The 20306-nt window shown below is 31.1% G+C and overlaps 3 protein-coding genes across 3 annotated transcripts; 1 reads left to right on the top strand and 2 right to left on the bottom strand.

Moving 5' to 3' along the window:
* Positions 1 to 284: 284 nt before the first annotated feature.
* LOC108489707 (subtilisin-like protease SBT1.5) lies at positions 285 to 3043 on the bottom strand. The gene has a single exon (XM_017794411.2). The coding sequence runs from the start codon at positions 2839 to 2841 to the stop codon at positions 523 to 525; it is 2319 nt and encodes a 772-aa protein (XP_017649900.1). The 5' UTR covers positions 2842 to 3043; the 3' UTR covers positions 285 to 522.
* A 10050-nt stretch (positions 3044 to 13093) lies between these two features.
* On the top strand, positions 13094 to 13844 carry LOC108488091 (agamous-like MADS-box protein AGL62). The gene has a single exon (XM_017792401.2). It carries the CDS (start codon positions 13240 to 13242, stop codon positions 13786 to 13788), a length of 549 nt encoding a protein of 182 aa, XP_017647890.1. The 5' UTR covers positions 13094 to 13239; the 3' UTR covers positions 13789 to 13844.
* Positions 13845 to 17508: 3664 nt separating this feature from the next.
* Positions 17509 to 18399, bottom strand: LOC108488090 (FCS-Like Zinc finger 17-like). Its single transcript, XM_017792400.2, has 2 exons — positions 18005 to 18399; positions 17509 to 17902 (listed from the first exon to the last, which is right to left on the bottom strand). Exons 1-2 carry the CDS (start codon positions 18310 to 18312, stop codon positions 17671 to 17673), a joined length of 540 nt encoding a protein of 179 aa, XP_017647889.2. The 5' UTR covers positions 18313 to 18399; the 3' UTR covers positions 17509 to 17670.
* Between the last annotated feature and the right edge of the window lie 1907 nt (positions 18400 to 20306).

Here is a 20306-nt window from a genome sequence, read left to right as displayed (position 1 = left end):
TATGCTCTCATTTCTGGTTTTTAGGACATCAAATACCTGTTAAGTGCTGACAACCTAAACATGCTCAAAACAGACACATAAAGTTGCTATTTTCACTTCATCACCCAACCATACTCAAATACATTCAATAGATTAAAGTGAAAGATTCTTTTTCCTTTTTAGAAATCAATGTATCCATCCATCATTGACAGTCACTGGGAGCTCTTTAAAGAAGTAATCGACTGGGTATAAAATATACATGAATAAGGATCAACCTTCCAAACATCTCATGGTTAAGTAAAAGATTTAGATTTTAACAACTTTTTTCATTACCCTTTGGCATCTTCTCAACACATACAAGTTTTACAAAACATTCTTTGCTTCATAATTGCATTACAAGCCAACTCCACCAGCTTTTCTGATATAGAAAAACGCCAGCATAATTTCGTTACACAGAAAATTCTTAATAAAGCCTATATAAAAAACAAGGTGACCGAAAATCCTAAATCTCAAAAACACTGACAATTTAACATAATGACAAAGTTATATAGGTTGCTGCATGGTCACAGTTAAGGGACTAGTGACTTCATGCTTCCCATCACTCCATACTATTGAACCAGTTTTCATGCTAGTGCCACCAGGGGAGAGCTTCACTGCCATGGTTTGAACCCTCACAAGGAAGTTGAGTTTTTGGCCAACTCTTCTAAATACAAGCTGTTCTGGTTTGACCGTAACCACCGTGCCGCTCGGTGGTTGAATTGTAACTTTATAGATCGAATTCGGGTCACCGACGTTAGTGACTCGTCTGATGAAATGTGTAGACATGTTACGCCTGCCATACTGTTGGAAAACGGCGGAGAGCGAAGGGTAATTCAGGTTCCCGACATGGCCGGCTCGTTTTGCGCCGCTGCAATCGACATTTTTCCTGGTGAGTACTCGGATGTTGTTGATCGTGTAATTGGAATTGCATAAGAAATCTATGTAATCCATTGTGGTGATATCGTAAACCAGTCCTGGATCCATAGCTTTCGTGGGATGAACGTGACCGGATCCGAAATCTAACACGGTGGAAGTATTCCCATTGGATTCATCGAGCATAGTTTCGCCACGGTTGTCAACTGTATAAGCGGTGGTCATCAAAGCGGATTTTATGGCTGCGGGGCTCCATTCGGGGTGAGCCACCTTCAACAATGCGGCCAACCCGGAAACATGGGGACAAGCCATTGATGTGCCCGAAAGAATGTTGAACTCAATGTTTCGACTGTCTGATGAAACACCAGATGGACCAACTTTGTCGGGCCAGGCGGCGAGGATGTTCAATCCTGGAGCAATAACATCAGGTTTCAGAATTTCGGGAGTTTCAGGGTTAGGCCCTCGAGCTGAAAATGAAGCCACGACGGGAGCTGGTCGTACACCTAATCGAGTTCCTTTAAAGAGGATGGTGGCGGTGGCTGTTGACTTGGATTTAGAGGCGGAATCAATGTACCCCCTAATCTCATCCCCATTTGATGCACCAACGGCGGTCGCTGGCAAGACATGGCAATCGGCGACTAACCCTTCACCGTCGAAAACACTATTAGCTAAAATCATTCCAATTCCGCCGGCTTTTTTGACAACTTCCCCTTTAGCAGCTCTGGAATTAATCCCTCTATCACACACAACCATTTTACCTTTGACAAACTTAGGATCCAGTGAACCTTCTAAGCATAAAGAAGATGAATAGCCATCACCACCGCCGGTCCTGCCATATACCAACGGGTACATCCGACCCGGAGATAAACCCAGCCCATTGTACACACTGACTCCAGGCACGACTTTCCCGTTTCCAAGCTTGACATCAGCTGGAAAATCCCTATCAATTGTCCCTGCACCGATCGTAGCCACCCAAGGAGCCACGTTAGTGACGGTCAATCCACCAGGACCACCGTTTCCAGCTGAGGCAGACACAAATACCCCCTGATCAGCAGCACTGAAAGCACCGATAGCAATGGCGTCAAGGTGATAGGGTACCACGACACCACCAACACTCAACGAAATCACATCAACCCCATCAGCTACGGCGGCGTCAAATGCGGCGAGAATATCAGAATCAAAACAACCGGCAGTCCAGCAAACTTTGTAAGCAGCAAGTCTCGCTTTAGGCGCCATCCCGGCAGCCACTCCTTTAGCATAACCTAATGTAGAAGCTGGAAATACGTACCTCCCAGCAGCAATGGAAGCAGTGTGAGTCCCATGACCGTCCGTATCTCGCGGGGAACGGAACTCGAAGGTTTCGTTCATTTTCCCATTACTTGCTTCGTACCCGCTGCAGAAAAACCTTGCTCCGATCAACTTTTTATTACAAGAACCGGGACCGAAATCTTTTGTCGTCACACATTGGCCTTTCCATTTAGAGGGAACAGGCCCCAAATCACGGTCGTTGAAGCTTTGACGCTCGGGCCAAATACCCGTGTCAAGGACTCCGATGACAAGATCCGACCCAAAGTCGGATTCTTTCAAAAGGCCGGCGCTGTCAGTGGTTTGGAGGCCTAGGAAGTGAGGAGAGCGCGTGGTGTGCAGGCGGCGGACTTGTTCGGGGATAACGGCGAGGATATGGGGAAGCGTTTGGAGATTGAGGGCGTCCGTGGGGGAAAGCTTAGCGGAGAAACCGTGGAAAACAGTGTCGTAAACATGGAGAACTTGGGCGGGAGTGGAAGGGGAAAGAACGGAGGCAAGGGAAGACTCGTACCAGTGCTTGTGAGTGGTGAAAATGGAAGGCTTGGCATCGTTTTGGACTCTAACGATGAAGGTTTTGTGATGATCCCTGGAAGCTGAAGAAGCTAAAGACAGTAAGGAAAGGAATAAGAAAAGAAAGAAACCCATTGAAAAGGAAAGCAAGGAGCTTTGAAGAGAGGGAAAATGGGTGAAGTGAAGTGAAGTGAGTGTGGATCAAAAATGGACATAAAAAGGAGAGAGATTTCAACTCTGTGGTTGCTGGAACCCTGGCCTCGACAGGACAGGGATTGTCACGTAATACTATTATCATTCTGTAATTTACAACATACATAACTTGGAAAAAAACCTTCAGCCTTTGACCCACGCTATGTATTATGTAATATTTTCATTTATTCTAAAACAAAAATTTTCCAATGTTGTTCTTTTAAAATAAATAAATAAAAATGTAATTTCATTTTGGAAAAATGAAAATTGAATGGAGGTTTTTCTTCTCATTTTGTATTATTCAGCTAAATAATTTGGAAGAGATTTGTGTCACCCTTTAATTATTATTTTTTATTTTCTTAATCAAGAAATTTAAAATTTTTAGTAGTGTTTGTCTTATTATAACTATAGAATAGATTGTTTCTTTGTAACAGAGTTGTCACATGCTTTTCTTTTAAATGGTTTGGAATTTTTATTCAAAATTGATTTGGAATGTTGTTGCAGTTATATAGTTTATGTTTTTTTTTTCATTTATAGATATTTCTAATTTTCGATTTTAATCTTATCATCAAATCTTGAAATTTAATTAAGTATTTTTTATTTATTTTTATTTGAATGTAGTATCATCATTTCTAGTTTTTATTTTTGATATAATGTCTATCTATAGTTTTATTTTAACTTTTAAATAAGAGGATAATCCACTTTAGCGCATTTAAACTCACATCCTCTTATATTAACAATAATGTCGATGTTAATTGAGCTAAGACTCAATCGACAAATAATTTTTTATAAATTTAATATAATATGCTTAATATATGTATCATATTTGTTTTTTTAAATCTTGACCATTATAAAAAGGAACACTTACACCATGTTTGGTTGGGAGAAATGGAATAACATTCTCTCTTTATTTATTGAATGATAGACCATTTATTTATTTGGTTGAACATAATATTCATTCAATGGAGTGACCATTACTTGTCTTCCGTAATAGTTATTATTTGGTGACATTGAATAACAAATATTTTTTCCAAATTAGTCCTTTAAAACTTGGACTTAGAAAATATAAAAATGAAATATTTGAAATATTTTAATATAATACTAAAAATATTTTAATATAATTTAATACAAAAATAATTGAATTAAAATATTATTAAATTATATATTATTATTTTTACTAAATTATATTTAATAATAATTATATTAAAATATGATAACATTATTTTTATTTTTATTAAATTATTTTTATAATAATCCTATTAAAATTTAATAACAATAACAATAATCATCTACCTAAAAAATTGTTAAGGGTACTTTAATCATTTTAGTTTTTTTCTTTATATTATTACAATATCATCCCATTCAACTAAATATAAAAATATTATTACAACAGTTAAATTCTGATTATAGCTCTATTATATTACAACAAACATAGTATTAGATTATAATATTTATTGAGATGAGGATGAGTAATAGAAAGCCAATGATGTAACTATTGAAGGTGGTTTGGGACCATTTTTCACATGTCATCATGCAGGATGTTTATACCTTATGGTAAAATAATATAAAAATTAACATTTTATCAAATTAATGTGTCTGAAACTCAGTGCAAGGACTGTTTATTTCCAATAATTAATTAATTTCATAAAAATATGAACTCATCCATTATTAAAAATGTTTGAACAACATTCCCAACCAAACTTTTTCTTCAAATTTAATATTGAAAACTTTATTATCATTTTCTTTACAAAGAAATAGGATTGCAATTTCATCATCCATCTATATTGTTGTATTTAGAGGAATTAGTATTAATATATTTCGTACTTACTCAAGTTAATACGAGTTTTGATTTTTCTTTAAATCAGTCAATATTTTTAACAAATAATTTTATTCATTTTAAATCAGTTTATATTATTTTTAATTTCATTTTACAATAAAATATTAATATTTACTGTAATATATAATTTTTATTAAATATTAAAATAAACAACTTAATATAATTTTTTGTGTTCGCATTATAAATTTAATTTTGATGTTATGTGAATTAATATATAAAACAAAGAAATAGATATTATTAATTAGGAAATAGGCGAATCAAATTAAATTGAGGCTTAAATATTAGAACTTAAGCCTCGTTCATATTTTAAACAAAATTAATATTTTTATTCAAATGCTTCTAATAAAATTCAAATTTGAATGAATGATTTTACCTTTAAACAAATTTAATTATACTCAAATATCTTAATTAATACATATTTTAACCTTAGTGTAGAAATAGTATGGATTGGATTACCTTTTGTGAACTTTTAATCATTGATGAGGCAGGTGGGAGCCATTTGATAAAGCATCGCATGGGGCCGTGAAATGATCAACGAGGCATCATCGGCGTTGCAGGAGGGCCAAAAATGGAGGGCGGGTCTCTCCATAGGCACTAAAACTAGATATAAAATAATAGTACAATGTAACCCATTAGTTATATTTTGAATTATAAGCCCCCATTGAAAACCCCTTTTTGTTGTAAAATGTTGCCCCCTTTTTAGTTTCAAATTATGCAAATCTCAGCCAACCATGCAGACTAGTGGGGACTCACTTGTCTGCACTACACACATGCTTTCCATCTCAGATTTTCTGGTTCCAATTTCAAATCTTTCTAATTTATACATACATATATATAATTTTTTTATCAAAATTAGGATGTTTACTACTGATTAATCCTCTCGTGAGTGCTTTTTAAAAAGGTAAATGGTTGATCATAAAATGTGTTTAATTCTCATGGGCAAGTATCAAACCCCTAGTCTCATAGTTAATGAATAGAGTGAGCAACCATCACACAACACTTCATGGTATATATATTATAATGCAATGTTATATAAGGTGTTGGGCATATAATGGTGGTAGTTCACGTGATGAATGATGCAGAGAGTCATTAAAGATTATGGTAATTTGTACAGTCGGTGGTGTGGAGAGCCACTAAGAATGGACGTTTATCTAAGTTGGGTTGATGTTTGAGCAAAATGTGGGTTGTAGAGTTGATCACGTCTCCTTCTGATCTTGGAAAAATAGGTAATTATAGATTAACTAGGATAAGTCCCTTATTGCAGAATTATCTATTTGGTAGAACCCATTTTAGACTTAAGTTAGGGTATGGTATGAGAATATCCTAATCTGACCATCTTTGGAGTCTTTGGAGTTAAAGAGCTCAGAGAATTGGAAACATTAATGAGTTTGGATATGATTTGACAACTATCTTTAATGACATCGCGATAATGATTACTTCGGTTATACTCTCTTCAAGGTGCGTGTAATGACCTAAATTTTAAGGTCATCGAAAAAGTAATTTTCGGGTCTTCGATTCTGAAAATTAGATCCGCAAATATTTATTAGAAATATTTACGAAGTTAAGTAAGAGATTAATTAGATTTTGGTTAAGTGAATTAGCTTGAATTAAGGTTAATTAGGTATAAGGATTAAATTGAATTAAGTGTGAAAGTTTAATTAGGAACTATAGAAAAGTTAAGGGACTAAATTAGCAATTATACCATAAAATGATAAGTGTGTGGTAAGTATAAATACATATGTATTATTTTAATTGGTACAAATGTATGTATATATATGTATTTACTTATTATATAAGTAAATAATAATATAAAGTAAATTTTATTATATTATATAATTATAATATATTAATTAAATAAAGAATGAATAAAGAAAATAAAAGAAATAAAACATAAAGAAAAAAGAAAGAAAGGCACGAATGGCAAGGAAAGAAAGAAGGAAAAAGGGAAAGAAAAAGAAAAGGAAAATTTCAGGTTTTGGAGTTTCAAGCTTGATTGGTAAGTCAATTTAATCCATTTTCTTGTAATTTTGGTGTTTATGGAATCGTAGGAAGAAATATTATTTGAGTTATGTTGAAATTTATAAAGTTATTGAATTTTTAGATGTTGATTAAGTTGAATAAATGGAAAAAATTATGGGTTTAATTGATAGAAATTCAAGTTAGAAGTGGGAGAAGGATTAAGTTGTAAAAGATATATAAGTTTTGTAATAGTAGGGATTGAATTGAGAGAATTCTATAATTAATATTTTATGTTGTAAAATTTAAGAGTTGGAATAGTTTAAAGTGATAATTGAATGAAAATATAGGATTTATTTTGAAGAAAAAGAATGGTCATGGTGGAAGGACTAAATTGGAAATAATGTAAAAGTTACATGGAAATAAAAGAGTGTGTTATTAAATAACATACATTGATGATTTTAAATGTTAAATTTTATGTAGCCAACGTAGCACAAGAAACATCATCGAAAAAGGGAAAAGGAGAAAGTGAAAAGGGATATCGAATAAACTCAAGAATTACAGTTTGTATTTCTATAAACTATGCTCAATAATTTAATACATGTAATTGCTATTTAATTAGTTAGTATGTATGATAAATGATGTGATGGAAATTGTTACTGTTTCTGTATCAAAATGAAATGATTCAAATACCCTATTAACAATGTCGGACTAGTAGGATATAGTTGGCATGCCATAAGATTGGAAGTGTTCAGGGATATTCCAACTGTATTTCGATGAGGCACTATTTGTGTCGACTATTGTTACTGCTCCGGATTTGTTCCGAAGAGGTACTCTGTACTTGACTATTATTGTTACAATTACTATTACCGATACGGTGTATTCCGCTTTGGTCGATGAAACACTGTATGATATCCCGGTGTGTGGGTTGGATCTGTGTATCCGTCCAGGTCCGAGTTATGTTAATAGGGGTAAATGAAAGTAACTGACTGCTATTGATTATGTGACTTTGACTGTTATACGATTGTTGAAAGGTATCTAATGATATGAAATATATATAAAGAATTGCTTAATTACATTTAAGAGTTATAAGATGAAAGCAAGAGATTAAGCGATTAAGACTATGAAAGTAAAAGTTTTGAGTTACAATACATATACATGTCTTATTATTGTTCTAAGCATTAGTTTATAGAAATACCACTAAGTGTATACTCAGCGTACGGTTTGTTTCCGTGCGCAGGTTAGGTACAAAGTAACTAATGTCTCAGCATCCGAGCCAACTCCCGAACTCAAGTACTTGGTGAAGTTTCTTGTCTTAAAGAATGTCATGTACCTAGGTTGTTTTGATGTTAATTTGTTTATAAGTGATATTAGTGAAGAATGTTAGTAGATAGTTAATGGATGTAATGAGTATTAAGTGTGTTTATCATGTTTTGGATTGGTTGAATGGTGGAATATTAAATTGCTAGTTGTATAAAGTTTGTAGGGTTGGTAAATTTGAAATACAAAGTTCATTTTGAGTCCACACGGCTTGCACACGGGGATGTTGTTAGGCCGTGTGTCCCCTGCACCAAAAATGCTACAAATAGGTTGCCACATGGGTGTGTGCCTTAGCCGTGTGAAATTAGTTTATTTATAAGCTACAAGTCAGAGAGCTCTACGGGTAGAGGATACGGGCGTGTCCAGGCCGTGTGAGCCACGCGGTTAGCCTACCACGGGCATGTCACATCAGCCACACGAGCGTGTGGTACTATTCAAAGGAAGAAATTTTGAGATTTCACGAAAAATTTTCTAAGCTTCTGATCAAGCCCCAGTTTGTTTTAAATGTTTTTATTAAGTACCGTAGGCCCATTAAAGCTATATTTAGATGTATAATGTTGCATTTATTCTTGTTTTACATGTAAATGTACTATAATGACCTGTAATACTCCGTAATCCTGTTCTAGCGACGAGACGGGGTTACGGGTGTTACACATGTTGTTCATTCATGGCAAGAGTAAAAGGTACCTTGACTTAAGGGGTGTAACAATTACCCCAATTGATGAAAAGTTTGTTAAGTAAGCTTATTGAGACAAAGTTTTTATGGTGATGTGGTGTCATTTTTTGTCATAAGAGAAGCCTCTATTGTTTGAATTATTCCTAGGGTTGTTTTGAAATTTTAAAATAATGTTTTTAATGGGTGTGATTACTGCCCTTTGACATGGTGCCATTCTATTGGCCAATAGTTATGTCACTTTAGGGACTTTTTTTTTCTTCATATTTCTATTGTTTCCCAAGTTCAAATATTTTCCTATAAATGAGAAGGGCGTTAGGAATTTTGAAGGGGATTTCACTTTTGCCTTTTATGAGAAAATTTTCTCCATTCAAGTGTTATTTCTTTCCAGTATTCTTATATCACTTTTAGAAGTTCGTCAAGTTTTTATGTTGGTAAGTTTCTTGTTGCAGTTTTTGTCCCTTTTTACTTCTTGTTATCTTTCCATTTTTTCCCCCGTTAGTTCTATATTTTATCAATGGCGGGTCCATAAAAAAACTTGTAAAAAGAAGAGAAAGATCCAAGATAAAGACATTCCTATCACCAATAATTGTATCTCTTGTACGAACACCACTAAAGACATGCAACTAGTCTTTTTGCTCAAGAGGATTAAAGATCGCCACTATAGGTATAAGGTTTTTTTTTTTTTAAATACGTGGCTAGAAGCACTCAACTCCTCAATATCAACATAGTGGTGTGCCTTCTCGTGTAGGGTGTATAGCTTTTTCGACAAGTGCTTTATCAACACATATTTTAGACGCTTACAATTTACTCTAGTAGTGAAGGATTGAATCACCTAGTCTTCTATTAAACCCTTAATTACTTTGTGGTGGCATTGAACTGCTTGTTATACTATTGCAAACTTTCACCTTTCTCGTGCCTGTTGTTAACAACATAGTTGCTTTTTTCTTACAATAATGTTAGTCAGAGTGTTAACTTTCAACCTGGTCAGCTAGTTCATAAAATTACCGATGGACCTTGTTGACAGCTTTAAGGGTGTGCCTGATTGAGTGGAAAAGTGAAAAGTAAAAAAATAAATAAATTTTTAGTATGTTTATTTGGGAAGAAAAGTGAGAGGAAAGAAAATAGAAGATATAATCATTTTTCATCCTAATGCAAATAAACTATTCCTTCCAAAAAGATGAGAGGAGAGAAAATGAGAGAGAGGTGTATGTTAGTTTAAAATTATATATTTTTTAAATGTTTTGTTTACTTTCCTTTTTTTTAACTGCACCAAGCAATGGATGGAAACAAAACGACATTTTCTTTTTCATTTTTCTATCTTTTCTACCAAGCACACTTGTGAGAAGAAAAAAATATGTTTTCCATCCTTTCAGTTTTCTTTTGTCTACCAAGAAAAGGCTAAATCACTTGCATTTGAGGGTGCTGAAGGCTCACATAATCCTTATGTAACAATTTTATGTCTCTTTTGGTGGTTTGAAGGAAATTAAAACCAATTCCATAGTGACCTGAGTAGTTAGTAGATCATTTGCATATTAGACTAATGAAGCCTCTCTTGGTTTCACTAATACTTTCAACAAGTTCATGTCTCCCCTTAATGCCCCCATTTGCTATTCGAAAGGAGACTCATTATTGTTTCACCCACCCTTATGTGTCACGGTCTAAACTTTTATATCTACTCTAATGAGGTGGTCCCTCCATTTCGCTTGGCTGCTGATGAAGTTGTAGCTTCATGCCTTGGTGCCACATTCACCATTAGCCTAAGTTGTTCTTAAAGCTAAGTGTACCTAATTTTAATAATACCTAGGTAGTTACTCCTTTCGAGGTTGTTCGTAGTAATCTCTTAGTTGTAAACGACATAACCTTGATATTCTAGTCTTGGTTGTTGTTGATAATATTGCTCTTGATTGTAACGATACTATTAATATTGTCCTTGGTCGTTTATTATACTGGTTATCTTTATACTTATGTAAATATTAGTTGTAATATTGGATCATTTTGCTCGTAGTTGACATCACTTGCTCTTACTTCTGGGATATTCAAGGGCAGTTAAGCTAGATATTGTCCAAGTTCCCACAAAAAAAAAAACTAAATGTTATAATAAAGATGTTATAAAAGATGTTGAAGCAAATAATAGTAGTGGTTCATACCATGGATGATGCGAACAACCATTAAGGATGTTGGTTTATTTGAGCTGGGATGACGTTTAAGCAAAACATAAGTTGTAGAGTTGATCTCGTCCTCTTCTAATCTTGAAAGATGAGGTATATTGGTGAATAATGGAATGGAGTGGGTCCTTTATTGCATGAAAGCATCCTTGATAAAGTCTAATTTAGATAAAAATTGGGGTATGATCTAAATTTATTTCAATTCAATTATCTTTGAGGTTGGTGAGCTTGGGAAGTTGAAAACATCATTGAAATTCCATCTTAAGTTATAACTATCCTTGATAGCACCACAATGATGCTTACTTTGGTGATACTCTTTTCATGGCATGAGTTTTTCATATATGGGAGGCATGGGAAATATTTAAATGGGGAGATATAATATATATTTCTAAAGTTTCTTTTTCTAATTTTCCATAAGAAATCCATTACGAAGATGTTTAATTTTTTAAATTTGTAATGAAAAGTTTTTAAATTACTATGAAGGTAAGTGCAAGGTATCCATATATTTAAGGTTTTTTTTTTTTTTTAAATTGTGTTAGACACAAATATTTAGGGAACAAAATAAAGTAGCTAGTTAGATGGTTTGATGAAGAATGTCTTTATATTTGCGCAAGTCCATGGTTACATTAAATTTGGGGTTAAATTAATATTTGGGTCTCAAATTAATTTTTTATATTGGGGTTTGAAGTTTTTTTATTCTTCAAATTAGACTTTGAATTTGGAACTATTGTAAGTTCAAAACCTAATTCGAATTAAAAAAAAAGGTTAAGACTCAAATACAAGAAAAATTATCAAGTTCAAATTCAAAAAATAATTTAACCCTTAAATTTGAGATTAAATCTTTTTGGGTTCGAAGTAGAGCGGTACGTGGAATGGAGTAAGACACTATTTCAAAAAAAGTTTCAAGCTCAGGATTGTTTTTGGGTCAACTCGGCACACCCCAAAAGCTCATTAAATTAATAAAATATTTGTAATTATTATTTTATAATTAAATTTAAACTTAAAATTATTATTTTTATTATCTAAACTGAATTTGGTCCAATCCAAAAAATCTTGTTCAAATCTAATTCAAGTGAGCTGTAGAGACTATTCGATCCTTAAATAAGTTTAGTCAAAAAGATTACTTTAGTAATACCTTCCCACTAAATATGCAACTTGAAATTTAAACTGAAAAAGCCTATAGCACTATAGGCAACGGGACATTGACGCCCTAATGAAATTGAAAACTAAGGATGGAGGGAGGAGTTTAAGAAGTGGGGCTTTGCACAACTTTACATGCAAAATTGAAAAGATTCAATGGTGGTAGTAAAGGAAGTTGTAAATGTAGTATCCAAAGAAGGTCCTTGCATCTTCCCTATGCTTCTTTTCTTTCAATAATTATTGTCACCAAATCCTTACTATTATAGCAATAATATGATTAAAACTGAGTTAATTAAATAATTGATTAAATCGTGTGTGTTCATATATAATATTAACAACTTAATCCACCATTTGTTCATATACCATACAACAAGGGTTATGTTTTTATGATTATATAGTAATAACTTATTACATGTATGATTCATGAGACATTGATTACAATTTGAAAACTTTATCTACCATAGAAAAATGACAACACATTGGTCAAAAGTTCATATCAAATTTATGATTCAAAATAAATGCATGTGGCATTCGTCATCCATATTTATTTTTACTTATTTCCACAGGGACAAAGAGAGCAGCATTTAAATATTTCATTCAATTTTTACGTGCATGTATTCTTTGTTCCAAAAGTCCATTCAAATTTTTATCCCATTCAAATCACCAATAAAATCTTTTTACTATTGATAATAAATAAAGGCATTAAAGTTCGAGTTTTATAATGCAGTGAATATTTAGTCAATTCAAATTACCGATAAAATCTTAATATTATTTAATTCTTGTCAGTTCTTCATGTGCCATATACTGTTTTAAATTTTGATTCAATATTACAGTTGATCGAACACTATAAAAAGTCAAATTCGAATTTATTTTTCTAAAATAAAAGAATTGGAGTTAGTTTTATAAAGAATGGGGTCAAAACATGGTGTAGCAAATATGTAGGACAGGTTCGGCCCAATTTTGGCCCAAAATAGCCTTCTGTTAATTTTATTTTTTATTTTTAACATGCAAAAAGATATCATTAAAATTTTTAAATATTTAATTGTATAAATAAATGGCATTAAAATAAATAGTAAGCTTGCAAGTCGGCTTCTTAGGACAAACAATTAGCAATGGTTGTTTCTTGTCGTACAAGTTAGGTTATTGAGTAAACTATAAAAAACCCAATCAAGCTCAGTGTTGAACTAACAATATGTCTCTCTTGGGTTGATCTTCTCTGTTTTTTTTTTTTTTTTTTCTCGATCGCCATGGAAGACGTCGCAATGCCTATCACAACCGAGGCGAAGAGAGCGAGAAGCAGCCGAGGTCGTCAACGGATCGAAATCAAGAAACTGGAAGTGGAAAGCAAACGTCAAGTAACTTTCTCCAAACGAAGACAAGGGTTGTTCAAGAAAGCTAAAGAGCTTTCGACGTTGTGCGGGGCCGACGTTGGTGTCCTCACGATATCGAAATCCGGAAGAGTATACACCACCGATGATGTTGACATAGTCCTCGATCGACGTCTAGCTGAGTCATCATCCAGTCACGGCAATGATTCGGTGCGAAGGCAGAACGAAATTGTGGAGCGACGTACTAATGCGGGGTTTGGGTTGGACGAGTTAATCGAGAACTTAGCGGTGGAGAAGCTGGTGGAGTATGTGGCGGCGCTTAAGGAGTTGAGAGAGAAAGCAGCTTTTAGATTGGAGGAGCTTAGCATCAAAGATTCTTCTTCTTTATGGCCATTCGTTGCTGATCGAGAAGTGAATAAGGATGGATTTGTAAACAATTTCATGGCTGAAGTAAAAGATTATAATTAGGGTTTTAAGTCTAGAATTGAATAATATTTATACAAGGATTAAATTGCAAAGTAATGTATTCGTATATATTATTTCTAATTATGAATTAATAATAATGAAACCTTGAATTAACATTTCTAATTATGAAAAATTTTATGAGAATTAAGTTAGTCCCTTTAAATTATCAAAATTAATTATTATATTTTATAGGATAAATCTCATAACTATATATAAACTATGGTCTAATGTGCAATTTTATATATGAATTTTGATTTTGCTCAATTTTATACACAAAATTTTGATTTGATCAAATTTTCATAAATTATTTTATGTTTATATATTGCATACAAATATAATTATATTTATCTAATATAAAAATAAATTGATTATTTTATTTCTTTAAATGTGTATGATTGAATCAAAATCAAAGTTTCATATATGCATTTGAAATACAATCAAAGTTACATGTATATAATTACATCAAATCAAAGTTCATATATGATTTTGAGATGGCTTAATAACAAATTTGGTCACTAACGTTTGCAAGTTTTGTCAAATGACCTTAATTGTATTTTTTAGCCTTTTTCGGCCATCAACCTTTTTTCTTTTTTTTTCAATCCGCTTTATTTAATAGATTTAATAAATAAATTCAAGGTTTTAATTTTTCTTTTCTTTCAAAAGATTTCAATCTTTCATACCTTTGTTTATCGAGAAGTTTTTATCTTGATTTAATTTTTTAGATAATTACGTTTATTTACTTTAAATTAAGGGTTATTTTTAATTTAATGTATTATTTATTTTCTTATTTTCCACATGTAATTATCTTATTGGGTTATCTAAATAATAAATTATATCTCATTAAAAATATTTCACATATGAAATTCCACATCCTTCCTATTAACTTTCTTAACGGTATTTTAATTAAATCATTAAAAAAGTAGATTGAAAAAAAAAGAATAAAGGTTGATGACCAGTAGCCAAATTTGTCATTAAACCTTTTGAAATTTATCCCTATTTTATGAAAATTGATTAAGGGCTAGTTTGATAATACTTTTGAAAAGTACTTTTGAAAAAATGTTTTTGAAAAGTTTGGTTTAAAATTTGAGTATTAACATCTCAAAATTACTTTTGAGAAATAAAATATCCATTTTAGACATGTTATTTTCAAGTTACAAATATGCATTTAAATAATATTTAAATTAGTTAATATTATTATATTTTAGTAAAAATATAAAAAATTATTATAACTTTTTGTTAATATTTTAATATATGAAATATAAATATTAAATATTTATAAAATTTAATTAGAATATATAAAACTATATTTTAAATATTTAAATATAACCTTAAATATTTGTAATTAGTAATTTAAAAATATTTTTATTTTTAATTAATGATTTTAACACATTTTTAATTAAGTATCAAGAAAAAATGAAAAATATTATGTTATTGGAGGGTGAAAAAGCAATTAAGCACTAAAAGTGTTTTGGGGAGAGAAAAAGCTAAAATTTTAGTTTTTTTTTTCAGAAGTGATTTTCATTGAAAAGCTAAAAATTTCAGTCAAAAACAGCTTGTTTAGCACAATTTTTCTTCCAAAAATATTTTTGAGGCCAAAAATACATTTTTTTAAGCATTGCAGAACATGCCCTAAGTAATGTACATGAACTTATAAAGCTAATTTTGATGGAACTGTTATTATTCTTTTAGTTAGATTATTACATATAAATTGCTATTTAACCATAAAATTTAACAATTTATCTAATTAACTAATTTAACAAATTAAAATGTACGAGTGACTTCTTAATATTCGTAAATAGAAAAATAAAATTCAAAATTCTTAATAGAAAATTTCATTAAGGAGGAGGTTTTGGTATTACTTGCCACATCAATAATTTGTGGCATGTTGAGATAAAATTGAATAAAATGTTAAGAATTAAATTACATTTTATTATTTTTATTTAAAATAAATAAATTAGTCTTTATATGTTAGATTAAAGAGTAAATTAGTCATTTTATTAAAAATTATATTAAATTTTATTGTTAAAAACTAGTCATTGTATGTCAACATAAGATACATGTGGCATGTTATGTGTAACTGACTGGTTATTTTGCCAGTCACATCAGGGTTTAATAAAAAAATTGATAAAATTTTTAACAGAAAGAATCAATTTATTTTTTGATTTGATGTACAAAAGTTAATAAATTATTTTTTAAATAAAAGAACAAAATAAAAAATTTTATTTTCTATCTTAAAGTAGGTAGAGGTTTTGAAATGGCATCTGGAGCAGACGATGGAAGCTACTATTGACAAACAAAATGAAAGTGATATATATCTCTTTCAAACCCACAAAGGAAAATGCCAACATGCTGCCCTTTTCCTTTAGCTGGCATTGGATATCTCTCTCTCTCTCTCTCAAAACACACAAAAATCCACCAAACATAGTCAGCATTTGATGCTTATGATTTTTTATTTTATTTTTATTACATATATATATATCTACTTTTTTTTCTTATCTTTTGATATTTTATTACTAGAATTGTGACCTAAATTTTTATTAAAATAAAATACAAGTGAAAAAATAAGGAGATCTACGAGGACAAAGGTTGAGAATAAAGTGTTTCAACTTTACTGCATTAATTTTATTAGATGTTGATTAGAATAAGGTTTTTTAAATCTATAAATAAATGCAATTTATACTTATTGTAATTATTCGAATTCAACATAGTAAATTTTATTTCTTTCTGCTCACGGTTTTTTTTCTCGAAAAGGTTTCCACGTAAATTTTATGTGTTCTATTTTTTCTATTTTCTTATCATTATCAATATTCTATTTTGACACTTATAATTACATTAAATTGAGATTAAATTTAAATTTCACGGAATAAATTATCAAAATGAAAAATAAATTTTTCTTAACATTAAATTTTTCATTCTAAAATATTTGAACTCGAGACGTTATTTAAAAGAAATAAAATTCTTTATCACTTAACAAGTGTTACGTTTGATATTTATATTTCCACATACATTTTCTGATAACTTATATTAACACGTAATTAAATACTTTTTTAAGAAAAAAATTATGTATTCATATTAGACAAATATTTGCATTCGCACAATTACTTCAAAACTAGATAACGGAATTGTGAACAAAATAAATGATAGTGATTGGCAATAATAAAAGTGATATATAATAGAATTTTGAAGAAAAAAAAGGTAAATTATATCCAAAGTCATTTAATTATTAATAAATTTATGTTTTAGTCATCCAACTTTAAAATTTATAAATTGGTTACTAAATTATTTGAAAGTTTTCGTTTAAGTCACTGGATTGTTAAAATTATTGTTGTATGGCCTTCTTTGTTCGCATTGCCTTAATCAATTGAAAGCTCTATTTCCCTTTCTCTTCTACAACACTGACCATCAAACTGAAGTCCAAAATTATTTTTCTCTAATCTTCAACACTGAATGTTAAATTAATTTGGATCTAATGTATGTTCTATTCATTGATGTATATTGATCCACCATACCGGTTGTCGAATTGTCACTTGGAACGTGCTAGCCGGTCTAACTTGAATAAAACCTTTTGAATAATTAAGTGACCATTTTATAACTTTTGAAGTTCTGTGATCAAAACGTAAATTTATTAATAATTTAGTGACCATGGATGTAGTTTATCCCCTTAGAATTTTTTTGTCAAATACCTTTTCATCCACTATTTTCCGATTTCCCATCCCCAAAAAATTGAATAAAAAAAATATATATATTTCTTCTCTTTAATTTATAGGTACGAAATCTCCCAAGGCATGCTAACAAAAATCCATTACATGACACCCTTTAATTTACTCGAAAATGTAATTGAAGTTACCAATTTATGGTATATATGTACTTAAAAGAATTATGATTCTATGAAACAATTGCCCAGTGCGTTTGGCTTTCATGAGGTGATGATTGGTTTCTTCGGCGAAGATCCTCTAGGAGGAGATGGACCTCTCGCCGGCCGGAGGCGGCGGCACTACAATGCCTATAATGACCCGCTTTAGCAATCATTTGTTTAGTAGACTGTTCCAGTTCCCTCATTTCATCCATCACAATTTGCTTTTCCCTACACTTTATGCTGCAGAAGCCTTGATCACCCCTGCATTTACGAAATTTTATATCAGAAATTAGCTTACAAAATCCCAAACTTTGCTCAATGAAACAGCCAGAACTTAACCATATATGAATTTATATTTGTTACCTGTACATGTAAACTTCTTTATCGAGGCTCAAGTTCTTGCAGCATAAATGACATGATTTGAGAAAGCAAGAATCATCGGCCGGCGACCGGAGACGGTGATGGTTTAGAGAGCCGGGAAGGCTGATTTTGAATGCGGGTTTAACTACCACGGCATTAGATTTGACCAGTGAAGTCTGGGTGAGGATTCTAAGCCCAACAACAACTGATGAGCAGGAGCTGATCTTGTTGCTAAGGTTTGCAGTATCTTGAGGCATTGGGTTGCTTTTTTCTTCCACCTTGAAAGGACTACTGTTAAGTTTCACAGCCATTGTAGCAGAGAGAAGAAGAAGATGATGAAGAGGCAACTTTGTGGGAATTTGAGAGATTTTCAGACGGTGAAGGAGTGATGACTATTTAAAGGCACTTTTTTTTAAATATATATATATATATATATATTACCGTATGAGGGATATTTCTTTAGAAAAATATACAATTTGATATTTACATCAAAATTTTAAAATTAATATTTCATCAAATGTTTTGTCCTAATAGCAATATGATATTAAAAAAATAAAGAAATAATTATGTTCACTTATTTATAATTTGGGTAAATTATTCTTATATCCTTATTTTTATTTTTTTCTTTATAATAATTTACATATTAAATATAAAGTTAAAAATAAATTAATTTTTATTTGGATTAACTTGTTATAATATTAAAATTAATGATATTAAATTAATAGTCCTTTATTTCTTTTGGAAAGTATATATGGCCCACCACGAAGAAGACCTTTTGGACTTTTACTTGTTTGTTTATTTTGAACCATTCACTCTGCCAAACATGGGAAACGTGCTCAAATAAATAATGTATTCCTTTATCCTTAATTATTATTTTATTTTAGTAATTAATGTTTTTAGCATGTGATCATACTTAAATAGTAATTCATCACTTCCAAGCTTTTCAGCATGGGAAAATTATTATTTTAAAAATAATAATAATATACGTAAATTGAGTAATTGGTCGTTTCTTAACCACACGAAGAAAGAAGTTTAGGTAGCTCTATTTATTTCAACAATACTGAATAAAATATATTTAGCTTTTAATATTTAATTTTTAGTTGAATTATTTTGAGGGAGGAGAGTTTAGAGATATAAGTAGAAGCAGAATTGAGGAAGAGAATGCAGAAAATCGTGTGTTGGTTCTATTCTTTCCCTAAAGGTAAGAGGTGTTTATATATGAATCGACTTAAAGGGACATATGATTATTCTCGATAGTTTGGTTGGTCCCTTCAAATGTCTTAATGAAGTTGGTGATGTGATTGTGTTCAAGAAGTAGTGTATGTATGTGACAAGTGATAAGTGTCTCATCAGTGTAATTAGCTTGTTAGAGGTCCTAAGTTCTAATTGAACACTGGCTTTGGCAAAGGCAGAGTTGAAGACATCAAGCTATGGCGGATGTAACTTGGTGGCAAAGGTATCATATGAAACAAGCTTAATTGTTACATTTTAATGACAATAACATAGCAGTTTACATGACAATCCACATGTATTTTATTGCTAACGTGGATAATCTTTAAAGAAATTTTATGAACTTTATTTTTCTTGTTTTCTAGTAGTTGTTAAGAAGCACATGTGCATTGCTGATGTGTGAAAATTCATTACATAAATGTACATATCGAATCAAGTAATAAAGTGATAAGAAGGTTCCCATAATGACCAAATTCTAAGTTGCTAAGTACAAACTATTCATTTTTTTATCTTATCCATATCAATAAAATAAATTCTAATTACTATTAAAATTAAACTAAGCTAACTATGAAAATTCAATTAAACTAAAATAATGAAAATCTATAAGTTTCTCAATCAATTTTAAAATCTTGGAACTCTAACTTCACCTATTTCAGTTAAGCAATTATCTCCTGTTCAATTTTCATTATATATAGTTACTGGCCTAAGATTCAACGATATTAACTAGACCCTTCCAATATTTAGCTAAGTTAATCCTCCTTCCCCACTAACTATATCCCTATTCTAGACAAGTTGGACAAAGTCACTACAATCAAACCTATTGGGTTGATTAGGGTATCAAGTATATTCCTATCCTAATTACAAATTAACTCGTTCGTTGACACTACTAAAGTTAATCCTAATCTATTCAGCTGAGACCTAAATCTTAATTTTCTCTTACAAGACATCAAGATTATCAAATTAATGCAACTTGGTGATCAAGAAAGCAAAATAAATAAGCACATGACTAAATAAATAATTAACACAAATTGAAATAATTGAAAAAAAATAAATAATTATTTAAGAAATTGGATCC

This window comes from Gossypium arboreum, chromosome 10 (genome assembly GCF_025698485.1).
Source record: "Gossypium arboreum isolate Shixiya-1 chromosome 10, ASM2569848v2, whole genome shotgun sequence".
Lineage (NCBI taxonomy): Eukaryota > Viridiplantae > Streptophyta > Magnoliopsida > Malvales > Malvaceae > Gossypium > Gossypium arboreum.
This window is presented reverse-complemented; position numbering and strand designations above follow the sequence as displayed.